Consider the following 27,863-nt stretch of genomic DNA (forward strand, 5'->3'; position numbering starts at 1 on the left):
ATTTCATACATAGATTTAATGTGAAAGACTATATTTAGTCTGTGGAATTATTGAAAGGTGTACATGTCAGACTTGGTCTTGATCTCATTTTCATGGTTCATTTGTCAATGTTCATGTTTGTGGCTTGGTCTGTTTCTTGGATACTTGTAACTATATATCAGCTGTATTGGTTTAAAGAATGAAAGCAAGATTTATGTGTCAAAAAATATGAACTCCAAAGGCAAATTCCAAAAATGGGAAGTCCTTAAAAACTGACCAAAAATTATGAATCAACTGAGCAAGTTAAAAACAACTTTCATATTTCTGATTTAATACAGGTATTTCCAAAGAAAATTGGGCAACTATATACATTTAGTGAATGGAAAGATTGTTGTGAACATGTCATTCTGGCTGATTTCAACTGACATTAACAGTTGATCTCCCTCTCATGGTTCATTGGTGTTCAGTCTTCACACAGGGTCTAATCGGGGTTCTGATTCCAGATCCCGCATACTGTTTTGTTAGATTTCCCGCTTACACTATGTGCCTAAGCAACTCTTTGTTTTGTAATTTCCTGTGTCCTGCTAGACTTCATTTCCCATTTTCACGGCACAATAGTTTGACTTCCATGTGTCACACTTATAAAAAAAGAACAATATTTCCCTGTCACGCTTAGACCCCAATGTGACCCACTTCACAGTTTTGTCTGTTCATTGGATACTATAAATAAAAATCAAGTATTCTCGAGTATGGAATGATTGTCTGGCAAGGTTTGTCTTACCTTTAACCTCATTTTCAAGGTTTAAAGTCAAGGTTCAATCTTTATGGCAATGTCTTTCAGATACTATAAGCAATGGGTCACCTAAATTTATTTTATAGATTATGATCACAATTTCATGCTGGTTTAAAAGATTCATCTGACCTTGACCTCATTTATATGGTTCATGGTTCAATGTTCAAAATTTAAAATGATGTCTGTTTCTCAGAAACTATAAGAAATAGTCTTTAACAATATATTTGTGATATGAAATTCAATAATGACAAATAAATTAAGCTTGTGTACTCTTGTTAAATCAGGATGTTTCTGCTTCTTAAGTGTGTCGTCAGGTTGATGTTTAATTGTCCTATACTCAACATTTTTTTGGCACTACATAATATTTTTTTTGGCACTACATAACATATTTCAAATTCACCCATACTTTTATACCTCTGAATAGCAGATTAAGCCTGAAGTTATTTTTCATGGCATCAACACTTCCCAATTCTTTGTTACATTGGCTTAAAAAAATAAAAAGAATACATATTTATTTTTATTGCAGATTCACAAATTGTTTATATCACATTTTGAACCACAAATAAATAACAAGCATTAGCAACATTATTGGAACAACACAAATGTACTACTGTAAGAATAGTCCTGGAGAAAGGCTATCAATGTTGTAACTACAAAATTACGTAATTATTTTAAATAAAAGATGAACCTTAAAATGTTTAGATTAAGTTCATTTATATGTTTTGGAGTTTAGTATAACATCCATTTTCACTGAACTAGTACTCATTTTTATTTAGGGGCCAGCTGAGCCCCACCCCTGGGTGAGGTTTTTCTTGCTGCACTGAAGCCCCCTGGATGGCCTTTGGCTTTTATCTGCTTTTTGGTCGGGTTGCTGTCTCTTTGACCTATTCCCCATTTCCATTTACTCTCAATTCCATTAATGTAATATTTTTATCTCTAAAGTATCAAATATGAGCTACTTCTTTAGCTATGGATATTGTTATCTTCATTACCAAAAAATAAGTTGTAATTTCCTGATTTTTTTAAGAATTTGAAAAAAAGATTTAAATTGTGAAGGATACAACTAATAACCCAACAGGACATAATCCATTACAATGTACATTTGTCTGTTCCTATGTAACAAAACTTGTGTAACCACAAATACAGCTATGACAAAGTTTGGATGAAGATATCTTGCATTATATTTTTCTGTTTTGCAACTCACTATTTTAATTCTCATCCTATTTTATTTCTCTCTTTTTTCTGTTTTTTTTTTGTTTGTTTTTTCATATTATTTTTTTCTTCTTCATTTTTCTTTATTTTCTATATTATGAGGAAATGGAGGATTGAGGATCTACCATAAGCCATAATAACTTTATTTCAATGAAGCATGTCTGTATGTATGTATTCATTAATTTTTTCTTCCCAGTATCTCTATTTTTTTCACATTTATATTTTCATTTTATCATTCATTTCATTTTACATTTGTAACTTGTAAGGAGCAGCAGACAGTAATGTTTGGCTAGGGTATCAAACTCAATGATAACTGTGGCCCCAAAATGGTCCATTCTTCCTAGGATCTTAGAGGTTTGGCTGGCAACTCTGCAACCTGGTATCTTATATAACGACATTGAGACCTTTTATAAAACTACATGTATTTGAAACTGAAATGCAGATCAGTTTAAAAAGTTTTCTTAAAAGTAACACGGTGACATGTCTATAAGGCAATTTCTAAAACTGACATTGTGACATAAACAGAAACCGTACGGAAGCTCTTTTAAAAATCATAACGCAAAATTTTGTAAACACAGAAATACACGATACAAGCCATATCTTCATCCAATCTCTGTCAATAACATTATTATGTCAACAAGAGGAAAAAATAAATAGAACAGGAATATACATAGTAAGCAAGATAATTGCTCTAAGCACCATTAAAAAACATGATTTATACTCATGTATAAAGCTATTAATAAAACAATGTAAAGCCATTTTAAGTATGATTCATTCTCATCACTTTTTCTTACAATTTTTCAATCAGAGTGATTTTTTTTTTAAATTTGAACCTTTTTTTTTATTTTTCTAGAACTACTCTAAATTTTTTCAAATTCTATTCTACTTTATCATAATATGGACAAATTAAGTCTCAAATTCACCATACTTGAATCAAATATCAATATTTTAGGAATGAGTAAAATACAACTTAAAAACTTTACATGATTTTGTCAATATTACAAACATTGCACATTTTACATGAATACCCGAGTAATTCTCAAAGCAGTATAATATATATTAATTATCTCCCCTTACAACAGGAAAGCGGAGATTCACACTGGTATCTGTTTTGGCGTCATAACAAGGTATTATCAATCTTCCTATTATTTACATTCATTAATTTCTATCTGATTATGCATTATGAAAGACAATATTTTTCTTCAATTCTGATTCCTTTATTTCATAATTCAAAATTGGTAAAGAGTAACCTCCCTTAGTTATTTTCTTATCTTTAGAAGACATTTTTTTCTCTCTTTATCTTCATGCCTTTTTTTGTTGACACTGAGATTTGAGACTTATTTTTTTTATTTTACAAAATTATGTTTTTACTTTTGCTTAGATATGATGTAATCTTGGACATTTTTCACCCTTTTCTAGAACATTCACAAAGGGGAATAATTGTCTAACAATTCAAATAATGGGTGACAACTTATGAGATAACAAAATGAAATATCTTTTTCTACTTTCGAACCTGAGGCTTGAGCTTTTTACCATACTAATGTTAGACATCTTGAATTTTTTTAAGTTCATCCCTGAACTTCGATCAACTTTCCTCAGTTACCATAGTAACTGTGGTCTATGAGGAACAATACTATCTTCCAGTGTAAAGCAGAGCCATCTGACAAAGAAGGACATTGAGCTTGGTTTCAAACATTGATAATGTTTATGACTAGAATACAGGACTCCTAGACTAGTAAAATTCAACTTTTGGCAAAGGTACCAGTAGTTGTAGAAATGTCCCAACTGTTAATTTTTTCTTAAAATTCTGACTATTCTGTTTCCTCGACTATGGAAAAGAGGTAAGCAGGGGAAAAGTCTTTTAGGAAACAGGATGGATAAAATGGATATGCCCTATATGTTTCATCAAAAGAAGTTTTCATGCTTGATGTGCCCTATTTTTCCTAAATTCAGGAGAAACTGGATATCATAAATAGTCAATGAAATTCCTAATTTTTCAATTATTCTATAAATATTTTGATCCCCTCTTCAAATTTTTCATTTTTTTTTCATAATTCCCTGTTTCAGAATTTCAAGAACTGTGGGTTATTTCATTGTTTATATCCTAATATAAAAATAACTTCACATGATTGGTTGAATTTCCATTGTTTTGAACGTTGATAGCCAATCACAAAGTTTTTATTCTTTTAAATGTCATTGATGCTATGACGGTTTTGTCCGTGAAAGAAATGATGTAGACTTTGATTTTCTTAATGAAATGTGTTTTTTCAACTGTTCTAAAACTTGTTCTTTCACAGATTGTTCCTTTATTCTTTCTTTGAACTGGAAATCTAATAAATCCTGCATGTCAACCTGTAAATAGAAGACCTAAAAAATCAAGCAATTATACATGTACACTGAGGTTACATTTAAGTATTTTTATACAACCCTTTTGATTTCTGCTGTTAAGAGGTTCAAGGTTGATCTTGTTTTTTATTGTTGTACTCCTAAGATGTCACATTTTCATGAAATTTTAACCTCTTTTTGTGCACTACAAAAGGTTATTGTTTCTGTTGGAAAAGTATAGTATATGAATCCTAAGCAATTTTTTTTTTTTTTTTGAGAAATGGATAGATATGAAAATAAATTTTATTATAGAAATTGAAAACGCATTCATGCTTGAATTACACTCTACAAAAAACGATATTCTTATACATTTGATTGCAAAAGTATTCACTGTGACTAATTTATCTACTCTACTTTTCATTTGATCAAATTCTTGTGACTAAGTTATCTCCCCTAATAGCCATTGATCAGGTTACAAGAGCACAATTATTTGTTTATATTTTACTGGCAAATATTTTATCCCAAGATGGTACTCAGAATAAAATCCTATACAGCTTCTGATTGGATGATACAGGATATGAATTATATATAATTGAAAGCTTTTCCAATGAGGTTTAAAAAATGCAGAAAATTATATTCACATTTTGCAAAGTATAAAAATTATCTTTTGATTCTGCACATCGCAGCCATTAAAAATATGCCTTTGTCATTTTGTCATTTAGCGTAAAAAATAAACAATCTTTTTCAACTGCATTTTAGGTCAATTTTTGCTGCATGACCATGCATATATATTTATTTTTTAATGTAATGCAACACTGGCATTTCTAGTCACAGGAACTGCTACCCACTTTCCCCTAGTTTGTGTAGTCTTCAAGGAAAAAAAATGGGAACACCAGTGTTACCCTATGAAAAATGCATTATGAATAATTGCACTCTTGTAACCTGTAAGTTTTTGTGAATGATTAATCTCCCCTACCTGCCATTGATCAAGTTCTTGTGACAAAGCTACTTTTTGTTGGATGGCCTCCATTAGTTGCTCATTCATTGATAAAATGTCCATTTTTGACTTGGCTAACTCCACTTCCATTTTATTCTGCCTGTTTATAAATAAAAAGAAGGGTATTTGATAGTAATAAAATAGTACAAGAATTTTTTAGAAATTGAACGAAACATCACTCATGTTTTATTTTGTAAATTGTATAAACTTGCAAGTGATTCACTGTTAAATGATTATCAACCCTGATTTTATTTTTTCTCAGACTTAAGTTTTGTTTGTTGAGTTTTGTATTAACTGTTGTTGGTCTTTTTTTTCTTTTTGCCAGTTTGTCTTTGACTAATGAGTAAGAATGTCCTGTTGGTTTTTTTTAAAATACAAATATTGAAATGTACATGCATAATAAATATTATATCTATGCTGTTTTTAGAAGTAAGGTGAGAGATTTCCTGGCTGTATTGAAAACCAATTAGACTTAGCGGTCTTTGGCTGGCTGCTCTTTGGTCAGGTTGTTGTCTCTTTGACATATTTCCCATTTCCATTCTAAATTTTATTGATCAATTAATTTACACTTACTTTTCTAAAGCCATATCTCTATCCTCTCTGGCTTCCTGTAAGAGGTCATCAGGACTAAGACTCCTCGTACTATCCTGAAGTCTGTCTCGTTCTGCTTGTAATCGGGACAGTTCCTCATGTTGTAACGTCAACTGAAATAGAGAATAAGTATACAACATCTGAATTGGTAATTAGGCCTATAATAATGTGCTACCAAGCTAGTGTCTTGAGTTTGAAATAAGGTGTTGCTGTAATGGGCAATGTTGAAAGCTAACTGAAGCTTTGAGATAAAGAACAGCAATTAAACAACAAATAGAAGTTTTAAACGACCTTGACTGGCAATTAAAGTGAAATACTTTTTTGTTTTCTTATTGTGTTAAGTTCGTGTAGTAAAACCATGTCATGAATTTATAATAAGTGCCAATCTGCCCAAAAATCAGGCAGTAGTGAAAACATGACAAGCAAAAACCTTTAATTCAGTATGTATAATGGTGCATGCATAAAGTATTAGTTCTTTTTCTGTTCTTGTAGCTCAAAATATGATTTGGTTGAAAAGAACTAAAAAATTTCAATTAAGGGGAGATAACTTTGAATTTGCTATCATTCAAACCAAAATGTGTCTTGATATATCTCAAATTACTTGACAAGCAGAAACAAAAAACCTACCAATTCTAACTAAGATAGTATAAAATAGAGTGGTTCGGTCGGTGGATTTTTTGAAATTTTCTAAATTGCCTGATTTTTAAACACTGGCACTGTACAATGCAGCATCTACTGTAGACAATTTCTCTGTTCGTGTATTATTTGCTTTCAAGGCAATGAAACATTTGATTTGATCAATTTTCACAGTATCGACTTTAAAGTTTTATAAATTCTGTTTTTAGAAAATTCTAGATTTTGTAAATATCTCTTCATTTTTGCTAGCCAAGGGTTACACTATCAACTCCCATCTAGGAGGGGAGTGGATCATAGCCTAGGAGGGGAGGGGATCCTAACTCTTGGCTAGTGAAGAAGATATTTCTTACGTGGATCATTTTAGGTCAATGATCTATTTCTCATCTAGTCATATGCATTCAAACAACAGTATACCAAAATGACATTTTGAATTAATGCAAAACAAAACACTTTGATCTATCACATTTTTCTGTGATTTTTCATGGGCATGTCAGGGAGCTGTGATGGGAGCCTTAATTGTTATGAAAGGACTATAAACATTGTGACAAATTACAAGTTATTTCTTTAATATCATCAGTACTTAAATTTCTATTCTTTATAAGGACTTACCTCAAGAATGGAAATCTGTTTGACAATCACATGAAAATATAAAATAAAATTGAATCATTTGAAGAATATAAACTTGTTGACATATTTATTATTATATTCTGAGTTTTGTGACCAATTAACTGATTTGTAACATGATTGGTTATTAAGTAACAGTACACATGAAGACACATAAGTTGATTAGCCTTTGATCTTACTCTTAAATGTCATATTCTTTGCAAAAAAGCAACAAATTTAAATTTTGATAGGTATACTTGATCCATTCAGAGTTTAAACTAACAACCTTTAGCATGCCTCAACAAAGGTGGTTTACAACACAACATATAGAAATAAAATAAACCATGCTAACTATAAACAAACTATACTTTGTGCTTTTGGTTTTTTTTTATTTTTGGGCAGCTATCAATATCTATGTAGCAGCAAGGCTAGCTACACGTTCAATAGACATAAATGTACCGTATTTGGGCATGTATAGTCCGCACTTTTTTTCATTAAATATGTAGTTTGTACAAGGGGTGCGGACTATACACAACTATAGACGGTTTTCGAAATTTATTAAAAAAAAAATAAAAAAAAAAAAAAAATTTAAATTTCGTTTTTTCTGCATTAACAATGTATATTGGAGACGTTTATTGTATTAACTTCATTTTATTCTTATTCTTTTATTCTTTTTTAACTTTTCTTTTCAAAATTGATTTTTTAACTTTTCTTTTCAAAATTGATTATTAAAAGTAAAGGTGTGACATCCTGCATAGGTAATCAAGAGAGGTAATTAAGGATTAAGTATGGGTGTGTAGCAATTAAATAATGATGTCAAGTTTTGACAGGTGTTAAATATTATAATCCCAGGCAATAAAACAACATGATCAAGGAAAAGATTATATAAGATTAAATAGTTTTAAAATTTTGATTACTGCTAATTAATTAAGATAAATGTTTGATCTCTTTTTCTTTTGTTCCATAATATTCAAATTATTTCTGTTATATTATATATCAGCTTGGAAATACTTAGACAAATGTTGATTTTAAAATGAACCTTTTTGATTAATAACTACTTATATAAAATTATTAAATATTAATTACCTGATGAAAAGTTCTACCATTTCAATTTTTTATGAAATAAATAAAACTTAATTATTTTTTTTTATAAAATACATGGAGAATTATAGGTCTCTTTCAATGTATTTTTACAGTGAACTAGACTTTTACAATAATTTTTTTTTTTTTTTTTTTTTTTACAAAACTTTTTTTCTCGATTTTAAGGGGATGTAAAGGGGGTGCGGACTATATATAAATGCGTACTATACACGGCCGAATACGGTATGTGGTTCATTTGTATGTTTCAGAGTTTTAATCAAAGTGTGATGTCCATTTAGCTGATCTGATATACATTATTGTTTAGAGGGCAGCTGAAGCCCAACTCTGAGCGTGGGATTTCTCTCAGAGATTAAGACCCATTATTGGCTTTTGCTGTTTTTTTGGTTTGGTTGTTACATCTTTGACTCATTTCCTTTTTCAATTATCTTTTCTATATAAATATTCCAAATAATATGTTATCTAAGTAACGTTTTGTTTGTGTGATTTTCAAGAGTGCATGGACAAAAATGTGAATTTAATAATTTCAGTTTTGAAAAATCTGCAAACAGATTGATCTATTTATCAGAACGTGAGCTCTTATTATTACAATACTCACCAAGTCACATTATTTGCTTTAAATAAAAACCTAGCAATAATTTGTGAATTTATTAAACTACACCAATACACATACTATGTCATATTCTATGTTAGTAAACAAATACACATTCTATGTTAGTAATTTGTTGTTACCTTTACCTTGTTGGTCAAATGACTCAACTCTTCGGTTTTCGTCTTCAATTTGGAATCACGTTCAGACAACTCTGTTTTAACCCTGTCAAGGTCATTTTGAGCCTCACCAAGTTCATGTCTAAGTTCACCAATTTGTTTATGTAATGTTACCATGGTTTCCTCATCATCTGATAAATTTGTTTGGACTTCAATACATGCAAACTGAAAATATTGAGAAAAATAATAATTTGATAATATGTATTACATGTATAATGTAACATTTAATTAGAAATTTGACAGTTATGTCAGATATATTAGAAGAAAAGTTTTTTCATATATGATATTTGATGTGGATTTAGATATTGCTTAGGTCAGAAGGCAGTTGAACTTTTAAAGAAGGGGGATTACAGTTTACATCCTAATTTTGATTTACAAAATGAAAAATTCGAAAAGGGTTCTAATGACCATAAAAACAAATCACCAAATCTGAAAAAGGTAGCAAATACTTAGTTCAAAAATAAATAAATAACTATATGTATAAAATAAACATCTGCCAAAATGTAGGTTTCAATCACAATAAAAATATTTGACAAATCAGGATTAGTCATACTCTTAATTCTGAATACCGTTTATCTTCATACAATGACTTTGTTCAGAAAATCTAATGGTTTATTGTAACCTTAAAATATTGATCCTTCATCAAGTCATCTCATAATCCAGCTATTAGGGTAAAAAAAAATAATATCTAATCATCATTTTGTCTAATTGTATTATAGATATCACACTTACATGAGATTTATGTGAGACCATGTTCTGCATGACTTCTCTGAGATCTTGTAACAATGGAGATAAGAATCCCACTTTATAACAACCTGGGTACTTGTCTACTGGTTTCCCACAATCTTTACATAGCTGTTTCAAATGGGAATACACATTCACTAATTCTTCTTTCAGCTAAAAAAATAGGTGAGAAATTGGAGTATTGTCAATGTTAAAGGAAACCAATAATAGAAAGCATACATGTAAAATATAAACATCTGACAGAAAAATATAGACTGACTGACTTAAATAAAAAACAAGAATGTGTCCATAGTACATGGATGCCCCACTCGCACTATCATTTTACATGTTCACTGGACCGTGAAATTGGGGTCAATACTTTAAATTGGCATACAAAATCATAGTTAACATGTGTACTATAAGTTTCAAGTTGATTGGACTTCAACTTCATCAAAAGCTACCTTGACCAAAAACTTTAACCTGAGCTTCACACTATCTTTTTCTTTGTTCAGTGGACCATGAAATTGGGGTCAATACTTTAATTTGACATTAAAATTAGAAAGATCATATCATAGGGAACATGTGTACTAAGTTTCAAGTTGATTGGACTTCAACTTCATCAAACAATACCCTGACCAAAAAACTTTAACCTGAAGCGGGACGACCGAACGGACAACGAACAGAGGTCCGGCCAGATAACATAATGCCCCTCTACTATCGTAGGTGGGGCATAACAATAGCTTTGCAATTTTAGGTTAACTTGTCACTATAACTAAAGCTAAGGTGAAGTTGCTGATGTGATGTTGACCTTAGATACAAAGGTAATTAGAGACGCTGCAGGTCCTGCAGTTTTCTCGATAATGGATTTCTTTTTTTAACATGGCTATTTTCATGGTTTGTCTTTTTTTAGTTCTAATAGATCATTCATCATGACTTACTGTAATTGAGTAACATGTCAAATTGTACACCATTTAAGCAAGGTCCACAATTTCTAACTTTTAAATTGTTTTATTATATCAACATTATTATGCATACTGTGGATTCATTATTATTTGTTGGATATCAATTTTTGTGGTTTTCATGGTTACCTGTGGAACCACAAATAACAATGTCCAAATAATAACAAATTTTCTATAGAAATGTATGAAGACTTTGACAAAACCACGAAATCAAATATTGAAGAAAATGCAAGTTTTCCTCAATCCAATCCATGAAAGTTGGTACATGTACACACCAAAATAAAAGAATCCACAGCTATCTTGAGGATTCAACAGCACAATCTCAGTTAAAATCCCAGCACATTTTAATGGTAAGTTAACCTGAATAAACCTATCGTTCCATTTATTATAATTATAATTTAACCATCTTTCAATCGATCCAACATACTTTGCTTACCTCATAATCAGTGCAGTAATCTTGGGAAGCATCTTGAAAATCAGATAAAAACTGTGAGTCTGTTAAAGCTTGAGGCTCGGTAAATTCTGTCAGCAGGTCATGTGATCTATGAACATTGGAAACATCCTCGTCATCACACTCAAATTCATCTTCTTCCATCATCTCAGCTAATGACATGGGATAATCTGATGAATACTGAAATAGGAACAAAATACATAAAATGTTTCAGCTATCTTATACAAACTAAGAGAGAAAAAAATACATAATAAATAAGATTTTTTTTTAATATCAGAAATTTGCATTTCAAACTGGAACTGTCAATCTGACAAATACTGAAATATAATGGTCCATATTTCAGATAAAAGACAGTTTTAACTGAAAGTGCACGAGAGACTACAAAAATTTGAGACTGCTTTCTCTACTGTGATGTTGTATGTGTCAATCTTAACTGTCAAGAAGATGTTGTCACTTATACTAAGAGAACTTTTATTCTTAATTATGAGTACAGAATAACATAAAAAACTACCTTTTGTAAACACAATGATAAATTTATCTCACAAAAAGCTGTTTACACTAAGCTAAACCATTATAGCTTAAAGAGCAAGTTCCCTGAAATGTTTTTTTGGATAGTATAATAATGTTGATACCAGTGTAACATTTACTGATCTGATAAAAAGGTTTACGTCCCAGTCTAAACCAGATATTAAGTAGCCTGTTTGTTCATTTAATAGCATGATTTTGAGTTGGTTATTTATCTATTTTCATGTTCATATTTGTACCTTGTATAATATAGTAAGAATAGATCAGATTAGTATACCGGTAATAACTTAATATATTTTACTCATTAACTAAGATCACTTGACAAAAAAAGTTCACATTGCGGCTTGCAGCTGATCATAATTTTATACTACATGGATGTGCAGAAAATACAATAATCTGTATTTAGTATACTAATCTACACACCTGAGATGTAAAATCTGGAGGTGGTGTTGAAGGCGACATAAGTTCATTCATCAAGGGTTGGGATTCATGGTTGCTAGGTGATAGTTGTGACAGTTCATTAAACAAGGTTTGTGATTGGTTGTGACCACTAATGGGGGAGGAGTGAGTAGATGACCTTGATGCAAGGTGATGAATCTGAGCCTGGAGCTGTAAATTTGTTTCCTGGAGCTCAATGATGTCTCTTTCTCTATTTTGTACCTAAAAAATAAAACAAACTGGTCAATAGTTATTATATTTATTAACAGTTCTTTAAGAATTGAATGCTTCTTTTTGTAACTTCACTGGGGTATAAAAGTGTTGACTTAAGTGCATTTTGTATGAAGCGCACGGTCAAGGCTTTTACAACCCTATGAAGTTACAACCAGATGCTCCGCAGGGCGTAGCTTTATACGACCGCAGAGGTTGAACCCTGAATGGTTGGGGCAAGTATGGACACAACATTCAAGCTGGATTCAGCTCTAAATTTGAATTGTGATTAAATAGTTGACACAGCATAGGTTTCTGACACAGAATGAATGTGTTCTAATGAACTTAAAATTTTTGTTTTCTCTTAGAGCAATTCACTATGCTGTTGAATATTAATCCTCTCAAAAAAATGATTGAAGAAATTTTCATTTTATTTATGAAATTTCATTTCAAATGAGAAAATTGAACCCAATTTTTTTAATCACATCCCCCTTTCCCTTATTCCAAATTAATCTCAATTAAATTTCTAATGGAGTTTGCAACAATAACTACTCATTTAAATACATCATAAAATATTAAGATGTAAAAAAACTGCTTGTTATCACTGAATGGTAAAGATTATTTTAATTTATCAGTTGGTAGTAAAAAGTGAATATACCTTGTATATAACAAAGATTTGAGTTGATTCTGGACAAAGAAAGATAACTCCAATTAAAAAAAAATATTGCTATTTCACAATATTGTGCAATTAGATATTTCTTGCTTACTATTCTGGACAAAGAAAGATAACTCTAATTAAAAAAAAATATTGCTATTTCACAATATTGTGCAATTAGATATTTCTTGCCATTGTGCAATACTGTGCAATTGAAAAGACTTGCTATTGCACAATACTTAATATAATATTTTAGATCCTGATTTGGAACAACTTGAAAACTGGGCCCATAATCAAAAATCTAAGTACATGTTTGGATTCAGCATATCAAAGAACCCCAAGATTTCAATTTTTGTTAAAATCAAACTAAGTTTAATTTTGGACCCTTTGGACTTTAATGAAGACCAATTTGAAAACAGGACCAAAAATGAAGAATCTACATACACAGTTAGATTTGGCATATCAAAGAACCCCATTTATTCAATTTTTAATGAAATCAAACAATGTTTAATTATGGACCCCGATTTGGACCAACTTGAAAACTGGGCCAATAATCAAGAATCTAAGTACATTTTTAGATTCAGCATATCAAAGAACCCAACCGATTCATTTTTAGTCAAAATCAAACTTAGTTTAATTTTGGACCCTTTGGACCTTAATGTAGACCAATTTGAAAATGGGACCAAAAATTAAGAATCTTCATACACAGTTAGATTCCGCATATCAAAGAACCCCAATTATTCAATTCTTGATGAAATCAAACAAAGTTTAATTATGGACCCTTTGGGCCCCTTTTTCCTAAACTGTTAGGACCAAAACTCCCAAAATCAATACCAACCTTCCTTTTATGGTCATAAACCTTGTGTTTAAATTTCATAGATTTCTATTTACTTATACTAAAGTTATGGTGCGAAAACCAAGAAAAATGCTTATTTGGGTCCCTTTTTGGCCCCTAATTCCTAAACTGTTGGGACCTAAACTCCCAAAATCAATCCAAACCTTTCTTTTGTGGTCATAAACATTGTGTTTAAATTTCATTGATTTCTATTAACTTAAACTAAAGTTATTGTGCGAAAACCAAGAATAATGCTTATTTGGGCCCTTTTTTGGCCCCTAATTCCTAAACTGTTGAAACCAAAACTCCCAAAATCAATCCCAACCTTTCTTTTGTGGTCATAAACCTTGTGTCTAAATTTCATAGATTTCTATTAACTTAAACTAAAGTTATAGCGCGAAAACCAAGAAAATGCTTATTTGGGCCCTTTTTGGCCCCTAATTCCTAAACTGTTGGGACCAAAACTCCCAAAATCAATACCAACCTTCCTTTTGTGGTCATAAACCTTGTGTTAAAATTTCATAGATTTCTATTCACTTTTACTAAAGTTAGAGTGCGAAAACTAAAAGTATTCGGACGACGACGACGACGACGACGACGCCAACGTGATAGCAATATACGACGAAAATTTTTTCAAAATTTGCGGTCGTATAAAAAGAAGCATTCAATACTTACAATTACATTTTTAGCTATGATCATGAAAACACGAATTTTGTCGTTTTTTTTTCAATACACCTGTGTACTTTATTGTTGGACCTTGTGTTATCATAAATGATAAGTTTTATTGTGTAATGCAATATTGCTTAACAGGTGATGTGCAATATTGCTTAACAGGTGATGTGCTGTTAGCCAATCAGAAAAAGGTATTTTAATGAAACATACATCTAATGCAATTATTCTACCATGATATCCAAATTGGTTTCCATCTTCTCTACTACAATGTATTATTGATAGTACTTAATTACCATCAAAGATGGTTGATGTCATTGGCTGTATTTCCTTATAAAGGTGTCAGAAAAATTCAATTATTAAGTTGATTTTTTGTAAGATGTTGGGTGTACGAATGAGTTCAAACTTCATGACATATATGCATGTTTCTGTACATGGATAAATGTTTAGTATCCAGCAGTAAAAATTACATTCGAATTCATCATGTGCAAGAACAATTTCACTATGTTAATGTGATATAAACATGAACCCATCTATGTACAAATATGGAAATAAGAATTGCATTTGCTCTCTTGTAATATTTAAATTAAGTTCTCAATCCTATTTATTATTTCAAACTGTAATTTTTTTGCATTTCAAATATATATTTTTTTTTTATAAATTACTCATATTCTCCTTTTCATTTTCTGCTGCACAGAAAGTTCCAATACAGACTCTTGTTATGAAAAACATATATATATATATATATAATCAGACACTTGCAGCAAAGGGCAAAATTCAGAAAAAATGATTCCTGATCATGTATGAATTTTGTTACAATATTTAACAGAGGATCGATTTAAATTTAAATATTGTAATAAGTTTCTTCTAGTTTTGCAAATATTCTAATAATGATTTTATCTATGAGTTATCTCCCCTGTCACAATTCAACAATTTTCAGAATGATTTTATTTCTAAACTTGTCCAAATCATGAAATTATTTCAATGGCAATAGACATAAGAGCTTATTTCTATTTTTCAATGGCATTAAAGGTGGAGTCTTACTTATACTGATCAATTACTATCAAAACACAGTGGTCGTGAGTTTGAACCCTGTGCAAGAGCAGGAAGCCATTACACTAATTTTAACTGATAAAATTGAAAATGGAAATGGGGAATGTGTCAAAGAGACAACAACCCGACCATAAAACAACAGCAGAAGGTCACCAATAGGTCTTCAATGTAGTGAGAAATTCCCGCATCCGGAGGCGTCCTTCAGCTGGCCCCACAAGAATCTAAAATTAAAATAGTTTACTGACTTATAATGTTTATGAGTTTGTGACTTTTCCTTTCAAAGGATGTGGTGTTCTGGTAACTCCCACTTCCACCATTAAAAACTGGCTGCCATGAAATATAGCCAATAGTGCGAAAGAGGCATTAAACACCAATCAATCATTCTTGTTTTTAAATATGGAAGCTTTATATACCATTTTATCATAAAAACTTCATCCAGTTCTATACCTTCTGTTCAGTTTCTCTCTTTGTTCTCTCTAGCATTAGTATTCTCTCCTGACCTTCTTCATGACTTGATGCTAACCCATCTCTTTCCTCTGTTATCAAGGCAATTCTTTTCTCAAGCTCACATTTTCTTTTACTCAGCAAGTTAATCTATAATAATAATGTACAATAAATTTCAACTTTATTGACAAAAGCAACCTTTTTCAATCCTCTTTTTTCTTCAATATGTGTATTTTACAATAAGGTTCAATGACCTCAGTAGTATAGAAGCAGCTGTATTGGATAACTGTAAAAAATGTATACTTTTCCAGTTACATGTATTATATTTTTTATTTCTAGAATATTATCAAAACGAAAAAGCAATCAAGCTAGTTATTATGCAGCAAACCAATATAAAAACTCATTTGTGAGGTTTATCAATGATTAATAGAGCAAACACTGTACTACATGTACTATGTGCTATTTAAATCCATGAATTTATATACATGGGAAAAGAGTTTTCATCTTACTTGAAGAGATTAAAGTTAATAATATAAATATCTAAATATTGGGATAAATGAAGCACTTTTGCATTCATAGAAAAAAGATAAATTAAGTACTGTAGTAAATCTGTTTTTCATTTATATATAAATCTGACTTAAATTATCTCCCATTATATATAAAGCTTAAGGTGGTACCCAACACTTTCACTAAAATTAATTTTGGCTCGTTTAATTTTCATAAAATTTTGTCAAAGTATTAACTTTAACCCTTCAACAAAAATATAAAAATTTCAAAAATTTGAACCAACCGTTTTGTCAGAAAAATTACACTAGTTATATAGTAGTTTAATAAACACCAATTTTGATCACAATGAGAAGCTTACATATTCCTTTTACAATACAACATAATTAAAACGTATAGCTGACTTTACAGAGTTATCTCTCTGTAGTGTTAGGTACCACCTTAAGCTGTTAATTTCATTTTTTTTTTATTCCAAGTACAGTAAAACATAAATATAGCGATGATTTAAATGTGAATTTCTTCATTTTCTAATCAATTTCTTTTTCAGCGATAATTTGCAATCATTTGTCAATTGCAAAGAGGGCTTATACTCCTATTTAATAAATAGTATATCTCCGTGCCTCAATCATTTTTATTACCAAATATGACATAATTTTCTCTATCACTCATAAAACATAAAAAAGTGACAAAAATAGTTTTAATACATTACAAAATTCTTCCAACTACATAAAATAATAAATACTGTATCAATTACTATAAACCAATATAGTAAATTCCTTAACAATCATGTTCTACTAATAAAGTTGATTAAAATGACCAAACGAAATAAAAGACACAATAAACTCAATAAACAACTATTATTGTATCCAGATGTACTATAACCATGATAACTAATTTATTCAAAGGTACTTGTCATCTGTGACCACGTTTTACAGTCGATCCCAGTAGGTTAATGGCAATTCATTCCAGTTAATTCTCGACATGGCAATAAAGCTATATATGGTGGGAGGACAATCGGGTGATCAGAGAAAAAGTTTATAATAGATATGGGTCAGGATAGAATACTGTTAATCTCTTTTCGATGATTATAAATTATTACGAAAATTGTGACTATTTAATTAGGTTTTGAAAGAATGAATAGCTTAATTGCATTTCACTCTTTCAATAGCATTATTTCAATAGAACATTTACATAATTGCAAAAATATATTTTAAACAACAGCAATAATAAATACACAAATATATTTCTGAATTATGAAGGTAGGAATGCCCTTTACTCTTTAAGCGTCAAATGGTTATTTTCAGCTACCATTAGCTTCACAGCTGTTAAATTTTAAAGTGATTTTTCAGAATATCCTTATTGGGATTCCTTAGAGGTCACAAACAGTTATCTTTACCATTATTTTGGAATAAAATTAACACTATTTGTCAGAATCTATTTTTTTATCGTTTGAAAGAAAAATGTTTATTTTATCGGTCATACATGTATAACAAAAATTACCATTAGCGTTATAGTTGGCCAGATTTTTTTACCGTTATTCCTCCTGAAGATAGCCCCACTTATAATTTTTACAGCCTATGCCTATGAATGCAAACGTAATACATGTATATCTTGTTTTCCCAATTTAGAAAAGTTTGTAGAGATAGCTAGTACCCTCTTTTATCTTTAACCAATACTGTGAACTTGATTCTTACATGCTTTAAGTGCACAAAATAACAGTAAGACATGGCACCCTTCCAATAGTTATTGATCAAACCAGTTGTTGCACTAATTCTTAGAAAATTCTTGAATAATATCTTATTTTCTTGTTTGGATCAATTTAAAATATCAAATTATGGCCAAAATACAATTATTGTTATTGATTTAACACTATGGATGTCCATAAAGAAAGTGCAAAAATAATGTTAGATTCTGAGACACTAATTAAGTCTAGAGATCAATCTGCATCACTCTTTCGATTCTCTTTCCTCATGAAATTTGTGTAAATGATTACAATTTTATTTTTGTTGTTTTTTCAAAAAGCACAGACATATATTGTTTCCTCAATTGATGGAACAGGCATTTGCATACATGAAGGGTGCTCAAAAGAAACATTGCAACAATAAATACAAGGACAAACAAGAATGTGTTCATAGTACACGGCTGCCCCATCCACACTATCATATTCTATGTTCAGTACTATCAAATTGGGTTAAAATCTCTAATTTGGCATTAAAATTAGAAAGATCATGTCATAGGGAACATGTGTACTATGTTTCAAGTTGATTGGACTTCAACTTTATCAAAAACTACCTCGACCAAAAAATTTAACCTGAAGCGGGACAGAAGGACGAAGGACATACAGACCAGAAAACATAATGCCCATAAATGGGTCATAAAAACAATCAGGTGCTCTGCAGGGTGCAGCTTTATACGACTGTAGTGGGCGAACCCTGAACAGTTGGGGAAAATTTGGTCACAATATTCAAGATTGATACTGTCTGAATTTGGATTGAGATCAAATTTTTGACATAATATAAGTTTTTGTCACAAAATAAATGTGGTCAAAGATCTAACAAATCTATTGCACAACACTGTGCAATTGAAGATTTCTTCTTGAAACCTTCGAAAACAAGCAGTGTAAGGGAGGAAATCAAGTAATCAAACATATATACAACAGTATTCTTTAAATTTTAATTGCATTACCTCCCTTACACTGCTTTTAAATTATCTAAATTGTGCTTTAACCAGAAAAACCCTCGTTTTTCCCCCTTTTGCCCTTAATTGCTTAATAATTTGAGCCATAACCCCATAACCATGACCGAATTATTCAGGTAAATAAAATATAGAATTATTTCAAACCAAAGAATCTTAAGACCAATTAAAATAATATATGTGTGTTTCCTTTTACATCTTTGAAAAAAAAATAGGGTAGGCAGGTAGGGAATTTTTTTATATTACAATTTTTTTTTTAACATTGTGTCTATGGAAGCTAAAATTCTGACTTGAACAGTGCTTATTGAAAAATTCCCCCCAAACTGAATGTAGGCTATTTCTAAACTTAAAATACACAGTAGGTAGGGAAATAGGAAACACAAATATTATTTTTTTTTGGCGTGGCCTAAGCAAAACCTTACCTCTTCCTGAAGGATCTCCAACTGACTAACATGAAAATGCATGGACGATTTCCGACACAACATTTGTTCACGTAAACCCTGCATTTCAACCACAAGCCCTTCTTCATGAACTGAAGACTGACGTATTTCCTCCTTTAATCGTTCATTTTGCACAGTAAGCTCTCTTATTTTCTCTGTGGCAGCTTTATCTCCATTGTCACTGTAATGTTGCTGCGTCTGAAGTTCTTGTCGTAATTGTGAAATGTCATATTGTAATTCCTTTATCGTATTTTCATATACTACCTCCGTCTTTTCAAGTTTCAAATGAAGTTCATATTTTTCCTGTTGAAGTTCCTGGTAAAAAAATTACAAATATTATTTATCATTTTGAAAATTTTTGTGTGGTTTAGACATAAAATTTTATCAATTAATTATTATTTTAATTTTAATAGCTGTATAAAATGACTCAGTTAATAAGTAAAGAAGACTTTCATTTATGAATACATGTAATATAGTCCAACCCATGATCAAATACTTCTTAAAAATGGTAAAAATGTATAATATATTCTTACATTCAAAGCAGATGGCAGAACTTCGGCCATAAAACAACAAACTTTTAAGAGAGAATTTTTCTTAATAATATTTCTTTAAAACTTATTTTAAAAAAAATTTATCCTAACATTAATTACTTAAACTGAACTCAGAATAGAATGAATTTTAAATAGATGATCTCTTGTTTAAATAAGGAATTTACAAAATGGATTTATGCAATAATACATTTATCCATGAAGTTCAGAAAATTCCCAAAATTTGTTACTTCAAGAAGAAAAGTCACACCATTGGATCTACTTAAGTGATTAAAAAAACAACTTTATATAAATCCTTGATTTACCTTCAGTTGGATAAATAATCTTGAAATGTAAAATTTACTTCAAATTTCACTATTTTCATACTTGTGGAGTGATCAAGCAATTATTAAATTTTCATTTTGAGAACTAAACACCATAAAATAGTTTGGTCAAAAATTAACAGTAAGCTAAGGCACCAGTGGTCTCAAACATTAATCTAAGATACCAAACATATATTAGAACTTTGAACACTGTAAAAATGTGCCGTAAAAAATCCTTAAGAATTTAGTTTATGCTATATAGGAATTATCTTATAGACTTTAATTTTTATTCCATTAGTAGACCAGTAAGGTCAATAGTTGAAGTTCAACTATTGACCTTACTGGTCTACTAATGGAATAAAAATAGTTGAAGTTTGGATTAATGAAGTCAGAATAAGAGGTCATTAAATTTAATTCATGTGCAGCAAATAACAAGGTGGTGCATTATAATTTATTGGCAACTAAAGATGAAGAACTATATATGCACACAGATGTTTGAAATTTTATGCAGAATTATTATAATTTGATTACCAGATAAATATATATATAAGCTTACTTATATACAAATATACTGGTAGACCGATCATCAGAATAAGGCAGTTACTAATATTTATTTTAAACTGCTTATGAAGAAGGGTCTGCATGAAGTGTCCTCCATTTCTTTATTCCTCAATTCTTAAAACATTTTTTCTCTGTTCTTTATTTAATTTGCCTTCCATTCTCTATTCTTATTAATTTTGCCCATTATTCTTTTTCCATTATATTTTGGTCTCTTCTTTATTTTTTCCTTTATTTTTTCCTATTTATTATTTGTTTGTCCTTTATTCTTCACTTTTGTCCATTATTCTCTATGCGTGTAAACCCAATCTAAACCCTCATGCAGTTTTCTGACTTCTAGTGCATTATTACCTCATTAAATTTTAATTGGAAATGTATTATAAATATTTCATAAAGTTTTATTAAATTATACTGTGTTCAATCCATTTTTTTTTGGTAATCTGGTGTGTTTTAACACTTTTCAATGTTAAAGAAATAGAACTTGAACATATTGAATTGAATATTTCTTTCAAGCTTTTTTATTCAGTTTAAGGTGGAAGATTTTTCTTTATCCATGAAACATTTGTACCAGATAAACATATAATTGATAAACAGTATAAATTTGATGATATTTTTGTAGAAACAAAAATATAAAAATAATGGAAAAACTCTTCAACCTAACAGATGAGACATATTTCATAGAATTTAAGATTCCTTTATTCCAATTTAAATGTATACTACTGTTTCAATTACTTAGTATGTGTTTATTCTTTTAAATACCTTGAGTTAGAAGATAGAGGAGGTATACCTATAAAATTAATCTTACAAATAAATTTAAAACTATAGTGAGATTATTTGGGTACACTAGAAAGATAATACAATGGGAATCACAGATTTTCTTTTCTTTGTAAGTGTCATTTAGCATTTTGGGATGAAAAGAAATACAATTCAACACTCATGTAAATCATCCTTTCTTAAAAAAATAATTTCTTTTTTTAACTTGATATATATATGGGTAACACTAAAATGTATGTTGATTCTTACAGCCTTTGGACAGACTTGGGGGGGGGGGGATGTAGCTTTCTTGGATTTTTTTCCCTCTGAACCACAATAAGAAAGTTTTGTCTTGATAATGAAATTAAAATATTACAACAAACACCTTATTTAATTACAATCTTTTACTGAAAACTCTAAGCAGCTCACTGGAACCCCACAGAGGTTGACTCAGATCTCATGAAGAGATTACAGGTATTGTGAAATTCATTCTTACCTCTATCTTATGAGCAAATTCATCAGCTATTTGTTCATTCCTTCTTTCTAGTTCATCATTTCTCTCCAATAAAGCTTTTCCTAATTCAGCAGCCAAAACTAAATCCCTTTCTTTTTGTGCAAGTTGCCCATAAACATCGTCCTCCTCACCTGCTACCACCTGTATGGGGATTTCATCATCCTCCGAATGTCTCCTGTCCCCCATAGCTTCAGCTAACTGGTAATAATTATCTATATCTAATCGGAATTGGGACGGGGACGGGTCGTCCTCAAAATGACAAGCACACATGGTTGTTGAAATCTACAAGCCGTCATCTACAAAGAAAGCCATGATGTCACTTTCTAACTTATCATAATTAAGTCAAAATTAATAATTAATATATGTTCAAAAGGTCAGCCTCCTTATTTTTATTATCCAATAAGACTTTAATACAGATGATCTAACGAGGCTTTACTCACCTTGATGCTTTTGTTTACTCCCTGATGGTAAATGACGTGTTGATTTCAAACTATCGATTTAGAATGACTTTTTATTTGCACCTTGTATAAAAGACATCTCACCTGGACATTATGGGAGATAACTCTATCCATTTACCTGAAGGGAAATCTCTTATCTTTTATCTAAAGTATCGAAAATTGTTTACCTGTTATTTTTAATCATTATGGTCGTTTAAGTTTTAAATAATATCTGGAGGGATTTATTAATAACGCATATTTATCACTTTGTTAAGTGGTTTTTATAGAGAATGTTACATAAAACAAGTATTAGTACACCAACGTGTACCAGGTTTCTACATTTCACTGTGTCTGGTTCACCAAGTTCAACATATGCCGCTGGCTTGTGAAGCATAATAATTCTGTAAAATTAGTGTTTGTTTTTTTGAGTTCGATTATATGATATTCATTGATCTGGAGACCATGTGATAAATTGTAAGAGACTTACATAAAGTATACATTTATTCATTTATTTATTTTTTAAATTATTTTATGACAAAATTAAAACTATTTTCAAAGACGCTACAAATTAACAATCCACATCGGCCATGAACTCTCCTCCTTTTTTCCGAACACTATATTATATTGAAAATTTAGTCTACCGGCGCGTGCCTGCATGCATACAATGATTACAGTATATGATATTTAGCGTTGCATTTACAAGAAGTACATCCTCACTCTGCGAAACTTTTTAATATTGAATTTGACTGACGGATTTTCGTAGAACAATAAAACTAAAAAAAACTTGTATCAGGAGAGTTAGGTTTATCAAAATATATAAATATAGATTATATTGTTTTTGCGTTTCACGATATCGGGGAGGGGTTGAGGATGGGGGTCATCCCTAGTTCTCTGAAAACTGCAATGCTGAACGCATAAGCCCGAGTTCTCGAAACAAAATTCTATGAGAAATCATAGTTGCGTTTGTCATAATTATTATTTTGTTCATGTAGTATAAATAATTTTTAATATGTCACATCTGGGACCAAAATAAATCATAGTGTATTTGTCCCATATATTGCTTAAAGTTTTCACACACGTGTGAATTATTTAGTGTGCTTGATTTATGTTTGTTGACTCTGCTGGTAAAAATAGGTTTTCGGTCTTATTTGAAAATGACAATTTTCATTTCTTTTTTTAAATAGTATCCACATATTATCTATGAAATGTATTAAATTAAACAGCTGCGCCATGAGCGCATGATACGCCCGTTGTTTTAAGCAATAATCATAAATAGTTTCTGAGATACAGCGTGACATGTGAAAACACTCATTTTCATAAGTTAAACAAAAAACTCAATAACTCTTAAATAAAATTTTGAATCATCACCAAAAAGTATACAGATCTTTAGATTAATATAACTAAGAAGTGTGTAAAGTTTTAAGCAATAATCATAAATTGTAATTGAGATCATACGGTGCCACATGTGACCCCCCCCTTTTTTTTTTACAAAAAAAGTCAATTTCTCTAAAATGAAATTTTGAATCAAAACCAAAAATTATACAGATCTTTAGATTAATATAACCATAGATGTATACATCTATGATTAAACTAAGAAGTGTGTAAAGTTTTAAGCAATAATCATAAATTGTTATTGAGATCATACGGTGCGACATGTGAAACCCCCCCCCCTTTTTTTCTTTTTTTTACAAAAAACTCAATATCTCTGAAATGAAATTTTGAATCAAAACCAAAAATAATACAGATCATTAGATTAATATAACTAAGAAGTGTGTAAAGTTTTAATCAATTATCATAAATTGTTTTTTAAATACGGCGTGACATGGGAAAAAACACACCCCAGTCAAAGTTTAGTTACAAAGTCCCGTAACTCAAAAAGTTTTAATCTAATTTTCACCAAAAAGTAAACAGATCATTTGACCATCATAAGAAACAATAAAATGAAGTTTCATGAAATTTAAATAAGTCGTTCTCAAATTACGGTGCGACATGTTTACGCCGAACAGACAGACGGACAGACGGACGGACACCGGACATTTGTATACTATAATACATCCCTTCAAAATGTTCACGGGCGTATAAAAATGTCGTTTCCTTTTATAATATAAACACATAGGAACATTCGATAAAGGGATATCATTCCTAACTTCATGAATTTGCCGTAATTTAAATTTCGAAAAATGATTTCCTAAACGCTTGAGAAAGAATTTACAAAAAGTTACTAGGCATAAAAAAGAACTATATATCATACATATTAATATATCGATTCAACATTCTTGGCTAAGATATCATCTTTCCGTAAAAGAAATAAAAATTCTGCGAGTGAGTTTCCCAGGGTTATGCATATGATTAACCAGTGTTTCTGTACTTGTTTTACCTTGTACAACTCTGAAAAGACTAATATTGTACACTAGAAGCGCGCTTCCGAAGCAATGTCTTGATTATAATAATAAAGTGTTTATCTTTATTTTAAGCATGTGACATAATAATAAATGATTCATCTTAAAAACAACAATTAGAATCAACCTCAATGATAGAAAATCATAGTACATAAAAATGATATCTGAAATTACCAACAAAGGCACAGACCACACCAACCACCAAAACCAGACTCCTACAAAAATGCATCAATCGAAATAAAGAAAAAAAATCATAGTTTAGATAGCCTGACTCTAACTCCTTAGCCCTTAACATCAAATTCTGGAAATGTGCCTGAAGATCTAATATGCTCATTCAACACCCTTCAGCAACAAGACAGCTATCGGTAGACCAGCTTACAAGACCTTACCAAACTACCATATTTAGACTGAGGACAGGACACAACAGACTTAATCAAAACCTATACAAAGTCATGCAAGTTGTTTCATCTCCAATGTGTCCTTGTGAAGAAGCAGAGCCGGATACTTACTGCATGCACAACTTTTACAGTCATATACAAAAAAATAGACGTGGTATGATTGTCAATGAGACAACTCTCCACAATTTACCAAAATGAGTTGACACAGAAATTATGTAAGATTCACTATGATCAGGCAGTGAGATTGACAAGATATGGCATTCGCCAACAACACTCAAGGAGAAACTATATGGATCAGTGGATGCTCTACAGAAGACCATAATAAAAGAGGGACGAAAGATACCAAAGGGACAGTCAAACTCATAAATCGAAAAAAAAAACTGACAACGCCATGGCTAAAAATGAAAAAGACAAACAGACAAACAATAGTACACATGACACAACATAGAAAACTTAAGAATAAACAACACGAACCCCACCAAAAACTAGGGGTGATATATAAATGTTGCGGAGACTGGTATTCAAGAATACGGGCGAACGATAAGAAGATATGCGCATACTAAGGAAAGTCGCAGAAAGTAATCAGTAAATGATCCCATCGGCATTCTTGTCGATATTTTAATGATAACTTCCTTATTAGCAATCAATCAACATCTCCTTATTTTCATATTATGAATAAGATATGTGACAAGAAAACTAGACAAAGGTGTGATTAAATACAGATATTTTCCGTTGTCGTGCGGCTTTCCACAATAAGCAAAACACAAACCGTATGATAAGAGCACCATGCAGGGTTAAGAAATGTGAAACAAAAAAACAAACAAAAAACCAGACAGCTTGTATTCTGCAAAAAATAAAAATAATAGTGACAAACAGCAAATAAAAAAACCAACAACAAAACAATATGTTATAGGCTTTAGTTATTATGTAATAATATCTTGGTATTCTTTTAAAACCTCTTCGGACAGGCACATCATAAGAAAGTAGTTGAGTTAAGCATGTTTGCTTATGTGTTTCTTTCTGTGATTCATGATGGTCCAAATTTGATTGTTTGAATGGGCTTAAAAGAGCGGCGAAATATACCAAAAGTGATATTCAAACTAACAAGTAGACATCACAATATACTCACAACGCCATGACAAAATAAGAAAAAAGACAAAAAAGACAATAACATATGAAACGCAACATAGAAAACTTCAGACTTGGTTTCAGGTGGTGGGAAGGGTAAGTAGATCATCCTCCAAGATTATGTTTATGCATTAAAAAATATATAGCGCTCATAAGTAGGACATCTTTACAGCGAAGCGCCACTTTAAACACTACTGTCTATATCTTAAGTGGCGGAATCAGGGTGGGTGGGGGTTAGAATTCCCTTTTTGTTGAAAATCAATGCTTTTGACCTATATTTAGAACCTTTTATCCTTGGTTGGAACCCCCTGATCGCGTCGGCCAGTTTTTATTGGGGTGTAAGCTTGAGTGCCCGGAGATCATCACCGACCTTCAGCAACAAAAAAAATGAGAATCCATGTCAATTAAGATATTGGAGTAGAGCGCAGCCGTGCCACTTGCAGGGTTCGAGCACACCTCTTCGGTGTTGACAGGCTAGTAATACAGTAGTTGGACTACCTAGAACACATTTTTAGTAGCAAAATATGCTGACGCAATTTACGTCTTTCACATGTACCATTGCAGGAAAGTTGACGGTGAAGAATTAATCAAATTTGTCATGGTATATATTTTTTCCTATTGTTTCATATAAAACACCGGCTACTATACTTGTTTGGCGTCCTTAAAACATTCAAATACACATAAAATATATATATTAAAACAACTACATACCTATATATCCTCTTTGCTGTGTGGTGCAGTTTCCATTACATTATAGAGATTCGTATATATATCTATATTTCAAAATAAAACTAATCGTTTCTTTTCTAGGAATGTACATATGCTCCCAGACCTGCGTAAACTTGACTGAGTTTCTAATTGTCCCTTTAAATACCAAGATCGAGATATATGTATACATCTATTTGCATAAAATCCTCTTACTGTCAAAAGAAGCTCATATGCTATTATTTAGAGAATGAGTAGCCATGCAAGATAATTTTCCATTTATTTTTGGTGTTAAATTATAGTAACTTTTCCATTCATTAATTTTTTACTGTAATTCATTATTCAAACAAGTGCTCTGTTTTCTTACAATTTTAATCATTTTAATCTGTACATGTACATACTAATTACAAGTGCTTTATAATCCGTTGTCAGAGTCTATTGTGTAAATGCTTTAACATTTAATTTCTTATCTCATTTCCTTTTACGAGTTTTGTATTTGTTCATTTCAAGTTCATTGTG

The 27,863-nt window shown here is 30.8% G+C and overlaps 1 protein-coding gene across 4 annotated transcripts; it reads right to left on the reverse strand.

Annotated features, from left to right (window-relative positions):
- Positions 1-1,276: 1,276 nt before the first annotated feature.
- Positions 1,277-27,672, reverse strand: LOC134681343 (BICD family-like cargo adapter 2). 4 transcript variants are annotated; one of them, XM_063540924.1, is made up of 12 exons: positions 27,351-27,672; positions 22,260-22,573; positions 19,585-19,917; positions 15,968-16,114; positions 12,084-12,320; positions 11,121-11,315; positions 9,735-9,899; positions 8,967-9,167; positions 7,143-7,157; positions 5,880-6,010; positions 5,286-5,406; positions 1,277-4,351 (listed from the first exon to the last, which is right to left on the reverse strand). In XM_063540924.1, the coding sequence occupies exons 2-12, from the start codon at positions 22,545-22,547 to the stop codon at positions 4,187-4,189; spliced, it is 1,998 nt and encodes a 665-aa protein (XP_063396994.1). In that variant the 5' UTR covers positions 22,548-22,573; positions 27,351-27,672; the 3' UTR covers positions 1,277-4,186. The 4 variants fall into 4 exon arrangements, with proteins under 4 accessions (XP_063396994.1, XP_063396995.1, XP_063396996.1 ...); XM_063540925.1 differs by lacking the exon at positions 27,351-27,672 and adding an exon at positions 22,718-22,841 and having other exon boundaries at positions 8,973-9,167; XM_063540926.1 differs by lacking the exon at positions 27,351-27,672 and adding an exon at positions 22,718-22,841 and having other exon boundaries at positions 1,277-4,336.
- Positions 27,673-27,863: the final 191 nt, after the last annotated feature.

The sequence above is a fragment of the Mytilus trossulus genome, chromosome 8 (genome assembly GCF_036588685.1).
Source record: "Mytilus trossulus isolate FHL-02 chromosome 8, PNRI_Mtr1.1.1.hap1, whole genome shotgun sequence".
Lineage (NCBI taxonomy): Eukaryota > Metazoa > Mollusca > Bivalvia > Mytilida > Mytilidae > Mytilus > Mytilus trossulus.

Excerpts from the sequence above, each read along its gene's own strand:
- LOC134681343 (XM_063540924.1), bottom strand. The coding sequence starts at position 22,547 with ATGTGTGCTTGTCATTTTGAGGACGACCCGTCCCCGTCCCAATTCCGA. Across the intron at positions 12,321-15,967 it reads AGAGAGAAACTGAACAGAAG|GTACAAAATAGAGAAAGAGA; the intron begins GTATAGAACTGG and ends TTTATTTTTTAG. Across the intron at positions 5,407-5,879 it reads AGAGATATGGCTTTAGAAAA|GCAGAATAAAATGGAAGTGG; the intron begins GTAAGTGTAAAT and ends ATTTATAAACAG.